General features: G+C 34.4%; 1 protein-coding gene across 2 annotated transcripts in view; it reads right to left on the bottom strand.

Moving 5' to 3' along the window:
• The window catches only part of UBA6 (ubiquitin like modifier activating enzyme 6), an 82,884-nt gene that overhangs the window by 56,916 nt on the left and 3,408 nt on the right, over positions 1-22,560 (bottom strand). For both annotated transcript variants that reach the window (XM_049093002.1, XM_025435541.3), the window contains exons 2-4: positions 21,911-21,973; positions 2,108-2,202; positions 1,238-1,266 (exon numbers count right to left, since the gene is read on the bottom strand). In XM_049093002.1, the coding sequence (XP_048948959.1) occupies positions 1,238-1,266; positions 2,108-2,202; positions 21,911-21,973 (187 nt within the window). The remainder of the gene's footprint in view (positions 1-1,237; positions 1,267-2,107; positions 2,203-21,910; positions 21,974-22,560) is intronic.

Genomic DNA, 22,560 nt, shown 5'->3' on the forward strand with positions numbered 1-22,560 from the left:
TACTGATTCTGAAACCTGGTCAACAAAGGGTGAAAAAAAAAATCAAGTATTTATCCTGCCTTTTATACATGTACAAACTACACTTTAGTGAAACCAAATATGTGATGAATGGAAAACGGTCTAAAATACTATTCCAGCTAATAAATCAAAAAGAAATGACAGAATTGGAATATCATTATCACTAATGAAATAATGAATCTAGGCAATGATCATTAATAGCTAGTAATAACCACAAAAACAAGGGCAATAGATTAAGATTTCCTACCAAGAAGAAAACATAAAATTATCTGTGTAGCAGGAGTGCCAAAATAATCAAATCTGAATTTGAATCTCTGGATAGAAATACCAGTTTACAGGAAATACAAGAGTAGAGGTATATGTGATAAATGATCTGGTTTTATTTACAAGTACATTGTAATGGGAAAAAATCAGGGAAGGGAAATCTATAGATAAAAAGAAATCAATTTCAGTGTATGGACTTGACTTGAATCCTAATTAGAACAAAACAAATTAGAAAATCTGAATTCTAACTAGATATTTGATGATTGAGTTAGGCTGTAAGAGAACCCCAATGATTCCCAAGTCCTGTTACTCAGGCCTTTGTGTAATTCCCTTTCCTTACATTCATAAACTACTGAATTGCTTTTAGCAAATAAGCATAGATAATGGAATATCCAAATTAGGTTACAAAAGACTGATTTGTTTTACTAGAACATTCTCTTTCTTGTCTTCTTGCTAGCTTACTCTGATGAAGCAAACTGCCTTGGTGACCTCCAACCAAGAGTCAACAAGGAACTGAAGTGGGAATGTGAAGTGAATTGTTTCCTAGAGTTCAATGTCTGTTATGGTTGCCATCTTATTTGCCGCCTCCTCATTTTTCATCTTTTTTTCCTTACCTTCCCCTATGTGGATGTCTGGGTTTTATATCAAAATAATTTGATGGTTGGGGAACAGTGGGAAATGGGAAAGAGATAACATGGAACAAAATTGTCTATGAGCAGGTAATTGTTGCTGCATGATGGGTACATGGGGTTTTGTTAAAACTATTTTATTGTCATATAGTTTTGAAATTGTCAAAAGAGGAAAATACAGCACTAAAACAATTTTGCTAGTAAATGAAGAAGCAGCAAGAAGTAGGCCAAAGTGTAAACAATATTACCACTAATGAGCAAAAAAAATAAATAAATAAAATAAACATCACAACAATTATTTTAACCAAGGACATTTACTCACTTACCTTAATTCCTGCAAGAACAAGATTCTTTGCTATGAAGGAAAAAGAAAAAGAGATAGCTTAATATTAGGAATGTATATTAGTCTTGATGGAGCTTAGTCCCATCTCTGACTGGATAATTTAACTTTTTTACTACCTAAAAAATATAAGTTCCTTAGAAAATACAGATGAACAAAAAGGAAAAAAAATTTCTATAATCATACCACACTGAGGTATAATACACTAAAGTTTTAGTGTATTATCTCAGACATGTTATAAATGTATGTGTGTGTGTTCTATCATATATGAATTAAAGATACAGAAATGATCATTAATGGTTATTAACATTATATAAAAAGAAGCAAGAGAGGGATCCCTGGGTGGCGCAGCGGTTTGGCGCCTGCCTTTGGCCCAGGGTGCGATCCTGGAGACCCGGGATTGAATCCCACGTCGAGCTCCCAGTGCATGGAGCCTGCTTCTCCCTCTGCCTATGTCTCTGCCTCTCTCTCTCTCTATGTGACTATCATAAATAAAAATTAAAAAAAAAAGCAAGAGAATCATTGCTGGTTCCTTGTGGAAGAACATAACAGTATCATGAAACAGTGTTATTAAGGAGCAGCTGGATGGCCCGGTTGGTTAAGTGTCTGCCTTTAACTCAGGTCATGATCCCAGGGTCCAGGGATTGAGCCTGAGGTCATGTTCCCTGCTCAGTGTGAAGTCTGCTTCTCACTCTGCCTTTCCCCCTTGCTCATGTTCTCTCACTCTCTCAAGTAAAATCTTAAAAAAAAAAAAAAAGATTTTGGATCTAATCTCCTTTATGGGAAAATAAATTAAATTCTTTAGTTTATGTTGCTCAAAGTATCATATAAAATCATGAATAAAAATACTACTTACCAATTTCCAAACCAAGACCACCCATACCACTTAAGAAAACATGGGACTTGGCCATCTTCTGCATTGCTGTATCTCCAAGAACGTACCTCTGTCGACTATAGGTAAAACACAATACAAATAAATTATTTCACAAAAATTCACATCCCTTAAAGTTGCTTGGGAATTAATAGTCTAGTAACTAGGTCCTGCCACAGATGTGTTTTGGATCACTTGCACAGTGGCTAACATTTCTAAATTAATTGCCAAATATAGTACATAGTTGGAAAAAACCTTAGATCTGGCACCACCTTCTCTCATGGCAGCAAATGGAGTTGAGTAGGAGTTGTCCTGTTTGATAGGGAAGACTATGTGCTCTAGACTTGCCACATTCTCATCCCATTCCCTTAGTTTATTACCTCAGGGGCCATAATAGGCATTTGAGTTTCCTACCTCCCCTTTAAGTCTTTATAAACAGGATTTCTGAGACAGAAAAAATAAAAAATAAAAATGGTTCCCTTCTTGGAGTTTAGATGACTTACAGCAGTTTTCTAACATTATTTTATTTATTTCTTTTTATAAGTAGTATTTATGCCCAATGTAGAACTCAAACTTCCAACCTCAAGATCAAAAGTCACATGCTTTATCAACTGAGCCAGCCTGGTGCCCCTAAAAATTACTTTAAATATAAATGCTGTTAAAGTATGTACAAGATCCCGTTAAGGGATCCCTGGGTGGTGCAGCGGTTTGGCACCTGCCTTTGGCCCAGGGCGCGATCCTGGAGACCCGGGATCGAATCCCACGTCGGGCTCCCGGTGCATGGAGCCTGCTTCTCCCTCTGCCTGTGTCTCTGCCTCGCTCTCTCTCTCTCTCTCTCTGTGACTATCATAAATAAATAATTAAAAAAAAAAAAAAAAAAAGATCCCGTTAAGCCATCCATCCGAATAGCCACAAGATAGCATCGGAATGAGAATTTCAAAAAACACACATTGGCTATTTTAAAAAGTCAGATACAATAATAAAGGCAACAGAAAGCTTATTTGAAAGAATAGTGATAAAGTTGATGCTGTACCAAATTTTTGAAGATAATGGTCATTTCAATGGATTCTTACAAGAATCATTTGAAAATGGGTTAAATATAAATAACTGAACTCCTTGGTTTAGAAGTATTTCTTTTGGAATTTGCAATGTTCATGCTAGTTTAATTTATTTAATGCATGTTTGTTTAGTATGTAGATACTTATTTCCATATTTCAGCTATTTATATTCAATTTAAAAGCCTGAAAAGTCATTTCTCACCTAGTCAGAAGACAATTTATAAACACAAACTGTTATTTCATTCCTCATTCTCACAAAATAAAAGCTAGACTTCTCTTTTTATTTTATTTTTATTTTTTAAAAGATTTTATTTATTTATTCATGAGAGACACATAGACAGAGAGAGAGGCAGAGAGACACAGAGGGAGAAGCAGGCCCCACACAAGGAGCCTGATGTGGAACCTGATCCCAGGACTCCAGGATCACGCCCTGGAACGAAGGCAGGCGCTAAACCGCTGAGCCACCCAGGGATCCCCTAGACTTCTCTTTTTAAATCAGTACTTACCAATTCTGTTTCAGAGATCAAAACTATCCATTTATTCAACAAATATTTGCTGAACTTCTACTATGGTATATATAGTATATTACATAGTCTTGCCACCCTTATTTCTGTTCCCCTAAGCAATATATTTAAGTTTTGTCTGTTTTGGAACTTTATTTATATATAAAGCCATATGTGTGTGTGTGTGTGTGTGTGTGTGTGTATATATATATATACACACATATATATATATATAAGCCATTTCTGTTTTGGAACATATATATATATATATATATATACACACATATATGGGATCATTTTGAATGTCATCTTCTGTGTCATGCCTCTTTTGAATGATGCTATATTTATAGATTTATTTAATATTAATGTATATGGCTATTTACTAATTTTCAGTTGTCTTATTCTATTGTATTGTACTATTCTATTATCATAACATATCACAATTTAACTATTCTAAAGGTCTGCAGCATGAATCTCTTTTTTAAAGAAAATTAATTAAGTAATCTCTATACCAAATGTGGGGCTTGAACTCAAAGCCCTGAGAGTAGTATGCTCTTCCAAACTGAACCAATCAGGCACCCTGCTATTCTATAGTATGTATGTATTTATAAGATTTATTTATTCATGAGAGACACAGAAAGAGAGGCAGAGACACAGGCAGAGGGAGAAGCAGGCTCTCTGGAGGGAGTCTGACATGGGACTCGATCCCAGATCCCAGGATCACACCCTGAGCTGAAGGCAGACGCTCAACCACTGAGCCACCCAGGCGTCCCTATTCTATAGTTATGGACAGTTTCTTATACTGTATATCATAATACAAATGTGTACATAGCAGTTTCTACAGATATATGGACAGATGATAGATAATAGCATAATATATCTAGGAGAGGAAATACAGGGATAACTTTATTAAATAATGCCAAACTGTTTTTTCTGAAGTGTACCAATAACTGTCCTCCTGCAGTATAACGAAGTCCCTGTAGTTTCACATCCTTAACAGGAAAAAGTTAACATAGTAGGTCTGGTCATTAGCCTGCTTACAGGGCTAGCCCTTGGCTGGTGTCTTCGATTTTTTCCTAATTTCCTGAAATAAAAACTCATTAGTTTTCAGGTTTTCTTTTCTAAAATACTATGTAAAACTTGAACTTATTTTAAACAGCATCTCAAATTTTGATACATAGTACTTCTTTATTATTTTCCAGTTTTAATTATGATTCTTTTTGACTTAAGGGTTAATCTGAAGTGTATTTTTAAACTTCTAACTTCATGGGGGAATATTCTAGTTATCTTTTGTGTTAACTTCTAGCCTACGTGTATTGTGAATAGATATCACAATCTATATGATTTCATTTTTTAATATTTGAGAATGTTTTTAGTCAGTTTTGCAAATGTTCCATGTACTCTTAAATAGAATGTGTACTCAACAGTTGGTTAGATACAATATTCTTTATATGTGCATTATATTAATTTTAATAACCATATTGATGAATACTATACCCATTTTGATTTTTTTGTCTGCTTCTTCTCTTGATTAGTAAAAGCAACATTTAAACTCCTCCACCAATGTAATAGTAAATTTGTCTATTCTTGTATATTGTACCTTAAAAGTACTGACATGTAGAAGTGCTAACACTGAGTGTTTATTATACACTATACATTGTTTTAATGTTTTACTTGTATTAACTAATTTAAATCTTACAAAATTCTATAAGTACTATTAATAGTCCATTTTTACAGAAAAGAAAACTTAAGCACAGAGAAATTAAGTAATTTACAAATAATGGAGATAAGATTCAAGTCAGGCAGTTGGCCTTAGCATCCATATGCTTAATCACTATGGTACACTGCATGTAGATTAAGAAAGTCAAATCATTCTAATAAGGTTTACTGGAGGAATAAAACAAACAAAAAATCAGTTCCCTAACCTAACTCTTCCCTACCCAGATTCCTATACACCAAAGGCAATCATTCTCAATTTTTTTAGTTGTTTCTTCGAATATTTACTCCTTTTTTCTCAATAATGTTTATACTTTTATTTCTTGGCTTTTCAGTTTTATATATACCCTATTAATTTCCTCCTAACATGAATAATCTTTCTGCAATACAAATTTGGTCAAGTCATTCTCCTGCTTTAAAAACTCCAATGATTTCCTATTTTCCTCATGATAAAGTCTAGATTCTAATATAAGTCACAAGGCTGTTCATAATCTAGTCTCTGCTTGGCTCTCTCTAGTCTCATCTTTTGTCACTCCTCTATCAAACTCCATATTCTAGGTATACTCAAGGTTTTCACTTCTCCAAATGTGGTATGTTGTCTTTGGCCATTAGACATTTTTCTGGAGTATTTCTCTTCCTCAATATTATCTGCCTGAAAAACTTCTACTCATCCTCCAGTTTTGGCTTATACGTTATTTTCCCCCATGATGTGTCTCCCAAAATCCCTAGACTTCCTCAAGATAGTGCTGGATCATCTTTTATGTGCATCCGTAACATCCTACAATGTATTACAACATTTATCACAATATATCTTCACTATTTCTCTATTTTTCCTAGGAGATTATAGATTCCTTAAGGCAACCTTTGCTTTATTTACTATTGTATTCTCAGTGATTGACAGGTCCTGGCACGTTACAGACACACAAAAACAACTTGTCAAATTAAGGAAATGAACTGGCATATAAGAACAAAAACAACATGTTTATACTCTACTTAGAAGAGGACTTAAATACTTTTTTCTATGTTCAGAGTCACAGGAATTATGTTAAAAAATGTTTTCATCTCAGACTTGTTCTCATGAATTATTTTGAAGATTATTTATGTAAATAAGGAATAGCTATGACACAAATTTGGTTATAAATGACAAAGAACTTACAGACAAAAGGATAAAACAAAAGACATATGAACCAAAGTTTTCCAAAGAATTATAAAGTCTCAGACAGATTCTCAGCAGTTTCCTAACTACCTTTTCAATGTTTGGCCACCAAGGGTAAAGGTACTAATTAAGTACCTACATTGTGCTAGACAAAGTCAGGAACTCTGAATTCGATGCTAAAAATCTTACGACGTTCATATTGTTAGTAAGTAGTAGAGATGGAATTTAAAGAGCCTAGAGTATAACCTCAAGTCCAGCATTGTTGTATTACAGCTTACTCTACTGAGTGGATATTCAAAATATCAGTGAAAGTATCCAGTAGAAATAAATTACCCAGGCTATTTTTAGAGAGCCCTATTCATTAAAGATTCTCCCTTCATGAAGGTATGATATCTCCTTACAGTTTTCACCTACTAGTCCTAATTTTACTTCCTTGGGGCCATAGGGAACTTGTCTAATTCCTCTTGGATGTGTCAGCTCTCCAAACATTTGAAGATGGTATTCAGGTTCCAGAGTCTTCTTTCTTCAGGTTAAACATAGCCAGTTCTTTAAATTATTCCAAGCATGACATCATTCTGAATCCCCCTCAACACTCTAATCACCTTCTTCTGGATGCATTTCAATTATCTTCATCATGCATTCATAAATTTATTAAAATCTCTCTCTCAAGCCAGACACCGGCACTGTGTGAGGACCATAATAACAAACTCATATGGGTACTATGAGGATTAAATTAAGTAAGACTTAATATATTAAGTCTGCAAAATATATTAAATACTTAGCAGAATGCCTGGGACATGTTACTGAGAGAAAACGATAAATAATCAAATAATTCTTTATTAAGGAGAATACACAGAAGTATCAGAAACTAAGGGAATCTGATATAAGAAGAGGGAGTAATTATCTCTATCAGCGGAGGTCATGGAAAGCTTCACAAATGAGCTTCATCCAAGTTGGATTTTGAAGACTTAACAGGAGTTAAAAAATAATCAAAAAAGGAAAAGTATTCTGTAACAGAAAAAAAAGGAAAATAAAAGCATGAAAAAGAATGGCATATAAGAGATACATAATAAATACAATAATAGGGGATCCCTGGGTGGCTCAGCAGTTTAGCACCTGCCTTCAGCTCAGACCTGCGATCCAGACCCACATCAGGCTCCCTGCATGGAGCCTGCTTCTCCCTCTGCCTGTGTCTCTGCCCCTCTCTCTCTCTCTCTCTCTGTGTGTCTCTCATGAATAAATAAATAAAATCTTTAAAAAAAAAAAAAACTTCTAAAGATTTACTAACTCTTCTTTAAAAACAAAAAATAAATACATTAATATTTTCACTTCTGGCCACGAAAAGTTATAGGATCAGATTTATCTTCCACCTGCCTTAAACAACTGAAAACTGGACAATATAAATAAACAACAGATTTCAGACACTTGAGAACAGGCATCTGAGGACAGCAATTTCAGAGAAGAAAAACAAATGAGGTGAACTTTATGAATGTCCTAGCTATTGCCTGAAGAGTCTCCAGGCTGCAATTCAGGAAGGGGAACTCAAACAGAACCTGGTGGTCTCCATGAATTGAAAAGACAGGGCTGTGAATTCAAGAAGGCTAAAACATGAAAGCAGATGCACAGAGAGAGCACCAGAGATTTGTAGAGGGTTTTCTTTCTTGAGTATATAAGCTGGATAAGATCAGCAAATGCATATGAAGAAGCAACCTTGAGGGCAGCCCAGGTAGCTCAGCGGTTTAGCGCCACCTTCAGCCCAGGGTGTGATCCTGGAGATCCAGGATCAAGTCCCACGTCGGGCTCCCTGCATGGAGCCTCCTTCTCCCTCTGCCTGTGTCTCTGCCTCTCTCTCTCTCTCTCTCTCTCTCTGTGTGTCTCTCTGTCATGAATAAATAAATAAAATCTTAAAAAAAAAAAAAAAAAAAAGAAGCAACCTCGAGCTGGGGAAAGAACCACTTGAGAGGGGATGGTGAAACAATGATGGTTGTTGAAACAGGGCCAGAAGTAGTTTGTGCTCCTCGTCAGCCAAGTGGAAAATTTGGATAGAATGAATACTCAGAGGATATTATAACAATAGTGGGGGAAAATTAGCCTCAGACTTAAGTCTCCTCTAATCTCACCTGCAAAGCTTAAAACCAAGCTTTGAAAAAATAAAATTGTTTTCAAGTAATTTAACTGTATCTCTTAACAAAGCTCAATAATATTTAAAGGAATTCAAAATAATGTAGCACCCAAAAAAGGTAAAATTCACAATGTCTGGCATACATTAAAAAATAACCAGCTACACAAAGAAGTAGAGAAATACAATTCATAATGAACAGAAAAACTGACAACAGAACAGACTTAGGAATGACATAGATGATAGACTTTATAGAAAAATATATTGAAATAATTATAAAAATAACTATAAATATAATCCATATATGCTCAAGGAGAAAGAAGAAAGCATGAGCAGCAAACTTCTAGAGATGAAAATCATATTATCTATGATGAAGAAATATATTGGATGGAATTAACAACAGATTCAACTCTGCAGAAGTGAGCTTGAAGATACAGCAGAAATTTTACAAGATGAAACACAGACTGAATAAAAATTCAAAAAACCCAGAGCACAAATGAGTTGTGGAACAACTTCACTAGGCCTAATATATGTGAAATTAGAGTTCCTGGAAAAGATCAGAGAGGAAGAGAGATAAAAATATATTTAAAGATCTAAGAGCTAAAATTTTTCTGGGAATACAATCAATCAACTCACAGAACAATGTGAACAAATCCAAGAATAAAAAATATGAGGGAAACTACACCAAGGTATATCATACTTGTTATACCAGGATGAAGAGAAACTATTAAAAGTAATCAGGGAAAATAGGACACATTATTTACAGAGGAAAGATAAGAATGACAGTTAACTTTCTCTCAAGAAGCACTACAGATCAAAAACAGGGGCCCAACATTTTAAAAGCACTGAAAGGAAAAAACTGTCAATCTGGAATTCTATACTCAATTTTATAAGTAAAGACTTTTCTAGACAATCAAAAGCTGAAAGAATTCATTGCTGACAGACCTTTACAATAAATAATGTTACACTAAATCCTCAGGCAGATGGGAAATGATACCAGATGGAAATCTTAACTTACACAAGGAACAGAGAATACCAGAAATGACAAATATATGAATAAATACAAAAACACTGTTCTGCTATTTATAAATTCTCTTTTAAAGACAGTTGACTGTTTAAGCCCAAAATGATAATGCACTGTAAATGTCTAACACATGTAAAAGTAAAATGTAAGAAAACAATAGGTCAAATACTGGGATAAGAGAAATGGAAGTATACTGTTTTAACATCCCATACCACACAGGAAGTGATAGAGTATTATTTGACCATACACTATAATATATTAAAGATATATGCTACATGCCATAATCATTAAACAAGGAAAAAGTATAGTATTATGCCAACAAAGGAAATGAAATATAATAATAAATGTTCAACTATTCAAAAAAATAGGAAAAATTGGAAAATCAGTAAGAGATCAATGAGAAAGCAAAAGGATATCAATGTTTCACATTAAATGTAAATGGTCTAAAGACCCCAATGTCTTAAAAGACAATCGTGTCTTAAAAGACAAGATTGGTAGACTGAATAAAAAGAAAAATCCTACTATATTCTATTTATAAGGGGCCAAATTTAAATACACAAATAAGAGTAAATGAGTATATAAAGATAGATAATGCTACCAATAATCAGGAGAAAACTGGAATGGCTCTATTAATATTAGACAAATAGATTTCTGAACAAAGAAAACTACCAGGATAAAGACAGCCATTTCAAAATGATAAGAGTCAATACATTAAGAGGATATAACAGTTATAAAAGTTTACGCATAATAACAGATGCTCAAACTACACAAAGCAAAAACTGATAGAACTGAAATGAGAAATGTCAAACAAAAACGACAGACAACACTACTTTCTCAATAACTGGTAATAAAGACTAGACAGAAAATCAGTTATGATATAGAATACTTGAAAAACTATCAATCTGACTTAATTGACATTGACAGGACAATCTAACAAACAACAGAATACACATTCTCTTCAAATGCACATAGAACAATGATAAGATGGATCATATTCTGTAGCAAAACACTAAAAAAATATGAAATTATACAAAGCTTATCCACTGATACCAATGGAATTGAAATAGAGATTAACCATAGAGGGGCACCCGGGTGGCTCAGTGGTTGAGTGTCTGCCTTTGGCACAGGTCATGGTCCCGGTATCCTGGGATTGAGTCCTGCATCAGGCTCTATGTGGGGAGCCTGCTTATCTCTCTCCCTATGTCTCTGCCTCCCTCTGTGCGTCTCTTATGAATGAATGAATAAATAAATCTTTAAAAAAGCGACCGAGATTAATAGATCTCTGAAAAATGTCTCAATATTTAGAATACAGATAATACACTTCTAAAAATAAATTTAAAAAGTTACAGTTTTCTGAACTGAGTGCAAATGAAGACATATCCATTAGATACATATACAGTGTTTAGAGGGATATTTTTAGCATGAAATGGACATATTACTAAAGAATAAAGGTCTCAAAAATTGATCTCAACTTGCATTTCTATATACCAACAATGAAGCAACTACAAGAGAAATTAAGAAAAACAATCCCATTGTTTTCTGCACCAAGAATAATAAAAACCTAGGAATAAACTTACCCAAAGAAGTAAGACATCTGTACTCTGACAAGTACAAAACACTGATGAAAGAAACTGAAATTAAGCAAAGACATTCCATGCTCATGGATTGAAAGAACAAATATTATTAAAATGTCTACACTACCAAAGCAATCTACAGATTTAATTAGCTATCAAAATACCAACCACATTTTTCACAGAACTACAATAAACAATCCTAAAATGTATATGGAACCACCAAAGACCCCCAACAGCCAAAGTAATCCTGAAAAACAAAAAACAAAACTGGAGGTATCACAATTCCAGACTTCAAGGAATGTTACAAAAGCTGCAGTCATCAAATTTGTATGGTACTGGCACAAAAATAATAACAGAGACCAATGGAACAGAATAGAAAACCCAGAAATGAATTGACCATAATATGGTTAATAAATCCTCAACAAAGGAGAAAAGAATATACAATGGGAAAAAGTCTGTTCAACAAATGGTGTTGGGAAACCTGGAAAGCAACATGCAAAATAATGAAACTGGACCACTTTCTTAAGACTATACACAAAAATAAATTCAAAATGGAAAAAGAAGACCAAAATGTGAGACCTGAAACCATTAAATCCTAGAAGAGGGCACAGGCAGTAATGTCTCTGACATGGGCCATAGGAACATATGTCTCCTGAGGCAAGGGATATAAAAGCAAATACAAACTATTGGAACTACAACAAAATAAGAAGCTTCTGCACAGTGAAGGAAATAATCAATAAAACTAAAAATCTACTGAGTGGGACAAGATAATAACATATCTGATAAACGGCTAGTATCCAAAATATATATGTAACTTATACAACAGTCAAAAAATCCCAAGTAATTCAATTTAAAAATGGACAGAGGACAAGAACAGACTTTTTTTCTAAAGACAACAGACGGCTAACAGACATATGAAAAGATGCTTAACGTTAAGCATCATAAGGGAAATGCAAATCAAAACTACAACGAGATATTAACTTGCATCTGTCAGAATAGCTAAAAATCAAAAACACAAGAAACAAGTGTTGGTGAGGATGTGGAGAAAAAGAAACCCTCATGCACTGTTTGTGGGAATGCAACCTGGTGCAACCACTATGGAAAACAGTATGGAGGTTCCTCAGAAAGTTAAAAATAGAACTATCTTTCAATACTAATTGCACTACTGGTATTTACACATAAAATACAAGAACACTAATTCAAAGGGATACATGCACCTCTGTTTCTTGCACTATTATTTAGAATAGCCAAATCATGGAAGCAGCCCAACAGTCCATCAATAGATGAATGGATAATGAATATGTGGTACTCATAAAAAAATGGGGTATCATTTAGCCATGAAAAAGAAAGAAATCGTACCATTTCCTACAACATGGATGGAACTAGAGAGTGGAAAGATAAGCAGAATGACAGAGAAAGGCAAATACCATATGATTTCACTCATGCAGAATTTAAGAAACAAAGGAGTAAAGGAAAAATAGAGACAAAGAAATAGACTATAGAGAACAAATGGATGGTTGGTTACCAGAAAGGGAGTGGGGAGGGAATAGGTCAAATTAGGTGACAGAGATTAAAGAGTACACTTACCCTGATAAGCAATGTATGAAAAGTGCTGAATCATTATACTTACATCTGAAACTAATCTAACACTCACTGTATGTAAATTATACTGGAATAAAAAAAATTAGAAAAAGAAAAGCAAATTGATATCAAAGTAAGCAGAAGAAAAAGCCCCAAAAGACAGAAATCACTGATACAAAACAGGAAAATAACACAGAAAAATCAACTGAATGAAAAGCTGGTTCTTTGGGATTCAAATAAAATCAATAAACCTCTAGCCAGAATGATCAGGAAAAAAGAAAAACTACCAGTAATAAAAATAAGTGAAGGAACATCATTTCAGGTTCTACAGACGTTAAAAAGGATATTCAGGGAAAATTACAAACAATTTTATGCCACTAAATTCAACCACTAAGATATAAATATATTTTATAAAAGAGACAAACTATCAAAGCTCTCTCAAAATGCACTTGACCCTTAAACAATGTTGGAGCTAGGGGCACCAACCCTCCACACAGTCAAAAACCTGTGTCTAACTTTTGACTCACAAAAACTTAACTAATGATAGCCTACTGTTGACTGGAAGCTTTACCAATAACAAAAACAGTCAATTAACATATTTTGTATGTTCTACATATTACAATCTGTATTCTTACAATGAAGTAAGCTACAGAAAATACTATTAAAAAATCATAAGGAAAATACATTTACAGTGCTATGCTGTATTATACTGTAAATTATTATCCTGTTTACAAGATGAATCATCAGTACCTGCATCAATGTTGTCTTACTATACAAAAGACTGTAGATGTTATATGTATTATTAACACTAGATGAAAAATAAGAAGATACCCAGAAACAGAATCTGTACTTATAGGCTTAACAATCCATGTATTAAAAACAAAGTAGCAGCAACAAGATTGCTTTTGGTAGCCTAGCATAACTGATTCAATTGCTTCAGGGTAGCCTAGCTTATATACTAATAAGTAAATCTTAACAAAAAATTTGGAAAGATTTTTAATTTACTTATTATTATTTTTTAAAGGTTTTATTTTATTTATTCATGAAAGACACAGAGAGAGAAAGAGAGAAGAGAGAGACAGAGAGAGAGAGAGAGACAGAGACACAGGCAGAGGGAGAAGCAGGTTCCATGCAGGGAACCTGATGTGGGACTGGATCCCGGGTCTCCAGGATCACACCCTGGGCTGAAGATGGCGCTAAACCACTGAGCCACCCAGGCTGCCCTTAATTTATTTTTGTGAGAAAGAGAGAAAAAGAGAGAGAGAGAAAGAACACGTGCACATGTTTGGGAGGTGAGGCAGAGGGAGAACCAGGGTCCCTGCTGAGCAGGGAGCCCATGCAGGACTCAATCCCAGGGCCCTGGGATCATGATCTGAGTTGAAGGCAGGTGCTTAACTGGCTGAGCTACCCAGGCACCCTCTTTACAAAATTTTCATGGCATGTATTATTGTAGTCATACACCTATATGGTATTAGAAACATTGTTACATTTTCTAAAAACCCCACTTACTTGTAATGAGAAGCTGATAAGCAGTTTCTCCAATGATGGGGGGGGGGGTCGTACTGTACAGTAAGGCAATTTTCTTTTTTTAAAGACTTATTTATTTATGATAGACGGGGTGGGGGGGCAGTGACACAGGCAGAGGAATAAGCAGCCTCCATGCCAGGAGCCCGACACGGGACTTGATCCCAGGACTCCAGGATCGCGCCCTGGGCCAAAGGCAGGCGCTAAACCACTGAACCACCCAGGGATCCCCCAGTAAGGCAATTTTTTGAAAGCAAAGATATGAAATGGTAAGATAACACATTAATTTTGTATTACATATTCACCTTATGCCTATGCAAGGATAGGCTATCCACTTCTATGAGGGTTGTACATGATGTTCTACACAATGAATACTTTGATGATGATGACACCGAAAGGTCTCATACAGTTCTTGCTGTATAGCTATTAGTTTCTCAAATGAAGATACACACACACAACAAATCAGTTTATTAACTGTGCAGCATGGTGATCATTTACTATTTATTAAGTGGAAGCAGATCATAAGGGTCTTCATTTTCCTGTCTTCATATTGGAGGAGTAGTAGAAGGGGTGGTCTTGCTGCCAGAGGTAGAAGAGGTAGAGGAAGGGGAAGGGTAGGCAAGAAATACAAGCACGCTCAGTGTAACTTTATGGAAATACAAACATGATTTGTCTGTTTTTTGCTTTTTCATTTCTCTAAAGATGTTTTTATATGGTACCAGTCCTTCTTCCATAATTTGTTTTAGTTTCAGTGCCCATATCATAGAAGGGTCCAAGTCATAAAAGTCAAAAGCAGTCTTCAATAATGAGAACCTTTCTGCCAGACTGTCAAACATCAATTTGTTTTCTGGCAGTGCTTCTCATACATCTTCTTACACATCATCTGGCACTGTTTGGAAGTGCTTATTTCCATCAAGTCTTTTTCTGTTAATTCCTCTGCTGGGGTGTCTATTAGCTCCTGAATTTCTCCAAACTCCATATCTTGAAACCCATCACCTGCCCTTCCTTTTTTATTTTTACCGTATCCTAATTTCCTTGATTTGCTCTGTCATAAATCCTGTGAAGTCACATATAACGTCTCTACATAGTTTTCTCCAGTAGGAATTTACTGTTCTGGGCATGAATGCTTTCATGGCATTTTCTATACTAATGATAGTATCTTCAACATTGTAATCCTTCCCATAATGTTCTCTCTATTGGAGTTCTATTCCATAGCGTTAATAATCATTTTAATAGGGTACCATGTGTAATAAGCCTTAAAGATCCTTATGACCCCCTGATCTAAAGGCTGATTGAGAGATGCTATATTTGGGGGCAAGAAGACCACTATGATGCCTTTTGTACTGAACTCAGGGTTCTGGGGGGCCAATAGCATGCTGCTCCAATATCAAAAGAATATTAAAAGACAGCCCCTTACTAGCAAGGTACTTCTTAATTTCAGAGACAAAACATCGACAGAACCAATTCAGAATAAAGAGTTTTAGTGTTCAGGCCTTTTTGTAGTACAACCAAAAGACTAGTGGCTGGTGTTTACTTTTTCCCTTTAAGGCTCAGGGGCAGGGGTGGGGAGGTAGAAGTGGCAATACTTAGCAGCTTTATAGACAAGGGCAGTCCTGATCATAAACCCAAATGCATTTACATAAAATAGTTGAGTTAGCCTATCCCTTCCTGTCTTAAATCGTGGTACTTGTTTCTCTTCCTTACTTATAAATCTTTATGCCATTTTTTCCCCCAGGATAGGCCACTTTCATCTGCATTAAAAACCTGTTCAGGTATATTTTTTCTCCATAATGATATTTTAAAAAAATATTTTATTTATTTATTCATGAGAGACACAGAGAGAGGGGCAGAGACAGACAGAGGGAGAAGCAGGCTGCCTGCAGGGAGCCTGATGTGGGACCTGATCCCAAGACTCCAGGGAGTCTGCTCTCTTTTGACCTGAGCCAAAAGCAGACACTCAACCAGAGCCACCCAGGCATCCCCTCCGTATTGATTTTCTTAAAAGGCATCTGGAACTTAACTGCTGCCTTTTGTTCAGCAAGTGCTTCTCCTCTTATCTTGACATTTTTAAAGCCAAGTCTCTTTCTAAATCATCAAACCATCCTTTGCTGGCATTAAATTCTCCAGCTTTACCTTCATCTTCTGTTTGTTTTAAGTTGTCTTATATGGAGTTTGCTTTTTCTCAAATCATATTAGAGTATATAAGCATGTCTTAGAGCAACTCGCATACCCACATAAAAAGCTGCATTTTCAATACAAGATAAAAAAAAAAAAAGTATTTTACAAGAAGTGCAAGGTTTTTGTGTCTGCTGATGGAGCTGCAGCTTCAGATTCCCACATTCCCTTCCCAAGTTCCATTTCCTTCCCCGTTATGCTGAATTTATTCGTCTTGAAATGGCAGGTAACCATAGATGCAGATTTCAATCTATGGTACGCTAGGTAATTTAACCTTTTCTTGCAATGTCATGACTTTTCTCTACTTTTAGGGAGCGCTTCTAGAGTTGCTGGTGACACTCTCTCTGAGACCCATAGTGTTATTCAAGGTTTACAGTATTCCACTAAACACATTGAAAAATAGGTGAGAACTGTGAAATCATTTTACTAGGATACAAAATTTACTGAAGAGAGAGGCCGCTCACACTAAGAAATTAGCATCCCCTGGTATTTTAAGGGGATACTCGCCAACACTTGAGTTCACCACAATAGCAACAGGAAGTGGCTTCAAATTTTATACACTAGTACAAGTAGGCACTACAGTTAATTTTATATAGCTGTGATTTTTAAAGTTTTTCCTTTAATTCCCTTTAGTTAACATACAGTGTTATATTAGTTTTGCCATTATGATTTAATACTGCATTTTTATGTTTGTTTACATTTCTCTTGACTACAAATGGTACCATGTATACTCCGTTTGTGTGCATAAGTTTTGATAAACTATTTTTAATAATACATGTGCATATTTTGTGGTAGTAATGGATAAAACAGACTAGTCTCTACATACATTTTATACATTTACATGCCTTTTGTTAATTTTTAGGTATTTCTAGGCTGTGTGGTTTGTGTTTTTTCAAATTATTGCAAATTTTCAAAAAATTTCCAGTATATTTATTGAAAAACATCCACATATAGGTGGACCTGAGCAATTTAAGCCTATGCTAAGGGTCAACTGTATATTACTTGAATGTTACCATGTCTATTAGATGTTAAATTTGTAATTAAAACTTTCCCACAAAGACTAGATAACTCTATTGTTATTTCTACCAAAAATCTAAGGAGGAAATAATACCAACTCTACACACACTTTTTAGAAATTTGAAGAAATATTTCGCAGCTCATCCTATAAGATCAGCATTACCCTGATAAAACAAAATCACTGAATTAAAAAATAGTCCACAACAATCCATCACATACACAGATGCAAAAATTCTTTTTTCACATTTTTAAATTTAAATTCATTAATTAACATATAGAGTATTATTAGTTTCAGAGGTAGAATTCAGTGATTCATCAGTCTTATGTAATCAGATGCAAAAATTCTTAACAGAATTTGTGTGTGTGTGTGTATATAACTGAACCCTGAGTTCAGTATGAAAGGCATCATAGTGGTCTACTTGCCCCCAAACACAGCATCTCTCAAGCATATATATACAATCATATATATATATATAATCATCTCTCTCTCTCTACACACACACACACACAAACACACACATCATGACCAAATGAGTTTTATCCTAGAATCAGAATGCAAGGGTCATATAATAATCTAAAAGCCATCCTTGTAATTCACTATATTAAAAGACTAAAATGAAATGCATACAATCACTTCAATGAATGCAGAAGTGTTTGACAAACTCGGTATCTATTTCTGACTTAAAAAAGAAACACCAAAAAACAAAACTTTAAGCAAACTAGTAATAGAAAGAAATTTCCTCAACCTATGAAAGGGCATCTATGAAAAACCTACAGCTAGCAACACAGCTGAATGAATGTTCATAGAAGAATATACGTTTTTCCAACAAACATCAAGAACAAAGTGAGGTTGTCCACCTTTACCACTTCCATTTAACACTGTATTGGATCTTCTAATCAGTATGATAAGGTGAGACACAGAAATGAAAGGCATATATCTACACTGAAAAGGAAGAAGTAAAACTTCTTTATTTTCAAACCACATATGTCTGTGTAGAAAATCCTATGGAGTCTAAAAAAAACTTACTAAAACAAGTAAGTGAAGCAAGATTGCTGGATAAGAATAATTATTTAAAAATCAACTGAGCTTGAATTTAAAAGTAATGAATAATTGGTAACTGAAACTTAAAGACTACCATTTATAAAAGTATAAAAATAAAAATTACTTAGGGAAAAATTAGATAAAAGCTGTGGAAAAATCACACACCGATAATTATATAACACTATTAGGAGAGACTAAAGAAATGAATTGACAGACATACCACGTTTATTAATGGATCTTAAAATTCAATATTTTTAAAATGTCAATATTCCCAAAATTGAACTAAAGATTCAACACAAACTCAAACAAAATTCCAGTAGGATTTTTTTTAATTGACAAGCTGATTCTAAAATGTATGTGGAAATTCAAAGGACATATAAGATCCAAACCAACTCTTCAAAAAAAATCAAAGTTGGAGGAATCAGACTCCTAGACTCCAAGATGTATGATAGAGCTATAGTAAGTAAGGCAGTGTGACATTGTTGTAAAGTGAAACATAGATTATTAAAAGAGAAGATTCCAGAAATAAATCAACAGATATTTACTCTACTGAATTCTGCCAAAGATAGATACTCAGGAAATTTTTTTTTTTTTAAGATTTTATTTTATTCATGAGTGACTCAGAGAGAGAAGTGGAGACATAGGCAGAGGGAGAAGTGGAGAAGTGGGCTCCCAACAGGGAGCCTGATGTGGGACTTGATCTCAGGATTCCAGGATCAATGCCCTGAGTTGAAGGCAGATGCTCAAACACTGAGCCACCAAGGTGTCCCAATACCCAGTGAATTCAATGAGGATAAATAATCTTCAACTGGGGTGCTGAAACATTAGTGCTATAAGGAAACTGATGAGTCACTGAATTCTACCTTGGAAACTAAAAATACATTATATGTAAATTAAATTGAATTTAAATAAGAAAAAATTTTTTTAAATGGTTAAAAAAATTGTAATATGTCCATATGTTAAAAGGAACAAATTACTGGTAAAACAATATAGATGAATTTCAAAATCATTATGCTGAAAGAAGCCAGCACCCTCAAATATGTACATACTGTACCATTCCATTAATATAAAATTCCAGAAAATGCAAAGTATTCTACAGTGACAAAAAACTCATCAGTTGTTGCCTGAAATGGCAGGTGGAGAGAGAAAGGCAGAGGTATTATAAAGGGGCACAAAGAAAATGTCTAGGTGTGATGGATAAAGTCAGTATCTACATTTTGGTGTATTATGGTGGTGATTTCATTAACATATATGTATGTCAAAACATGTCAAGTTGTATACTTTAAATATGTACAGTTTATTATATATCAGTTCTACTTCAATAAAACTGAAAAAAAAATTTATTTATGTTGGAAGACACTCCTTCATGGGTCATTCACGCTCCTACATGTCTCTCTAGATATGCCTAGCAAGCACGGTCCTGACTGTTCTTTACTTGAGGGTCTTGTTTGCAGCATATAAAATTGAGGGATGAGGTGATTCTCTACGACAAAGAGCAGGCTTGCTTACTGTTTGACATAAAATGGTGGGTCCCCCAAATGCAGTGTATCTCACCTGTGATGTAAACCCTTTATCTGCAAAGAATCCATTTAGGCCCATGGCATTATCCCTATGGGACATGGCAATAAGGGGAACTGAAACCACATGATGGGCATGCTAATGCTGTATCCTAAGTAATGAAATCTTTTGTAATGGATGGCCATTATAAAAAACAAAATGCCAGAAAATAACAACTGTTGGCAAGAATGTGGAGAAATTGCACATCACCCATGTAATGTGCACTGTTGGTAAAGTGGTCTAGCTCCTATGGAAAACAGTATGGAGGTTCCTCAAAAAATTAAAAATAGAACTACTTTATGATCCAGTAATACCTGATCATATATAAACTACAATATTCTGTATTTTTCACTCAAGCAAACTGCAGCCTACTTACACAATTTGCAAATGGAAAACTTAATCTCTAGTTTACTGAAAATTATGTTCATTAATCAGCCATTATAAGGTTGGAGGGATATAAAAAAGTTTTACAAAGATCGTAAGTAAACAATGAATAAAACTAGCTAATGCTATTCCAAGAAACTGCCATTTATTACCCCAAAAATATGATCAAAAGGATGTTAAGATCATAATTATAGATTAAGAATCCAAACTTAAGGTGATTTCTAAGGTATATTTATAATCAGGAAACCTTAGGGCAAAAGAATTTTCATAAAACAAAACTAAGTTTATAGTCTTTTATCTCTTTTTCCTAGTGTACAGTACAAAACAAACTGAAATCCACCGATTAGGTGGTATATATTAGCTCCTCATAAAATGCTCAAAATTGACTCTGAATCCCACATAAAAAATATAAAAAAGTTTTCAAAATAAATAGTCCATTGTTCCAAACTCTATATACATAAAATATTTTTCATAATTATATAGAGAAGAAATCTAAAAATTTTATTTACTTTTTTTTTTTTTTTAAGATTTTTATTTATTCATGAGACACACAGAGAGAGGCAGAAACATAGGCAGAGGGAGAAGCAGGCTCCCTACAGAGAGCCTGACACGGGACTCAATCCCAGGACCCCAGGACCATGACCTGAGCTAAAGGCAGAGACACTCAACTGCTGAGCCACCCAAGCATTCCAAAACTTTTAAATTGAGATTATAGTATTTTCCATACAAACAACTTGAAGTATTAAAAGAATACCTTAGAAGTGATAGCAATATAGGGGTACCTGGCTGGTTCAGTTGGAAGAACATGTATGTGACTCTTGATCTTGGGGTCCTGAGTTCAATCCCCACATTGGGTGTAGAGATTACTTAAATAAATCAGTAACTTAAAAAAAAAAGTGCTAGCAATGTATGTATTTTTAATTATCTTTAATTCTAATAAAAGTATTTTGATATCACTATATAGTACAAGCATGTAACGTTAACAAGATTACACTGAAGTAAATATATTTCCTAGATGTTACCGTATAATTGAAGCAAAATGGACCATTTTTCATGAGATTCCTGCACTATCTAGAACATAAATATGTACTCCTGCTCAAAAATGAGAGGAATATTTTACAGTGGGTAACAAAATCATTCTTAGTCATATCACATAAACCTAAAGCAACTAAGATTTAAATATTATTCAAACTTTCAAAGTATAGAAAAAAAAATCAGAGAAAACTCTAATTTTAACCTCAGAGGAACTCTTAGGATGTATTTACAAAACTCTGCATAGGCCTAATGATATTTTCAAATATAGTATTCCTTTACTTTGAACAATAAATGAGGAAACTCAGTTTCCATAAGGTTCTCACCTGTATAATGCATCATCAATCTCCACAGATTCTGCTGACATGATGGACAAATTTTTATTTGCACTGAAAAAATAAAACACAACTTATAAGGGCAAGTATGGTTATTCAATATTCACATTCTATAATCTAATATTCAATTATACATGACAGTTACTAAAGAGAATTTCACAAACCAGATATATATCTTATTTTCCACCCCTTTATTTCAATTTTAAAAATAGGTCAGAATTAAATTCACTGACCACCTACTCTGTGTATACTACAAAATCACAGCCTATAGTTTTATTCTCAGGTGTTATCAGATCTTGTTTTACATACATTCTGATGGATCTGTATTTCAGCAATTTTTTTGGAGTGCCCCATATACCTTGTTTAATATACTCTCTTCTAGATAATCTCATTCAATGGAATTTACCATACTGATGATATATCTAAACATATTTCTCCATGTTTAATCTCTCTTCTGACATTCAGACTTTCCACATCTGCTAGAACAATCTCTCTTTTCTGATGTTTAATTGGTTTCATGAATATAACAAGCCCAAAACAGAATTCAACTCCCCCTGCTTAATCTATACTTTTCTGGTCTTTACCAACTCAGTTTCTGGTACCACCATTTATTCACTTGCTCAGTTCCAGAATCTAGAGAT

This window comes from Canis lupus, chromosome 13, assembly GCF_003254725.2.
Source record: "Canis lupus dingo isolate Sandy chromosome 13, ASM325472v2, whole genome shotgun sequence".
NCBI lineage: Eukaryota > Metazoa > Chordata > Mammalia > Carnivora > Canidae > Canis > Canis lupus.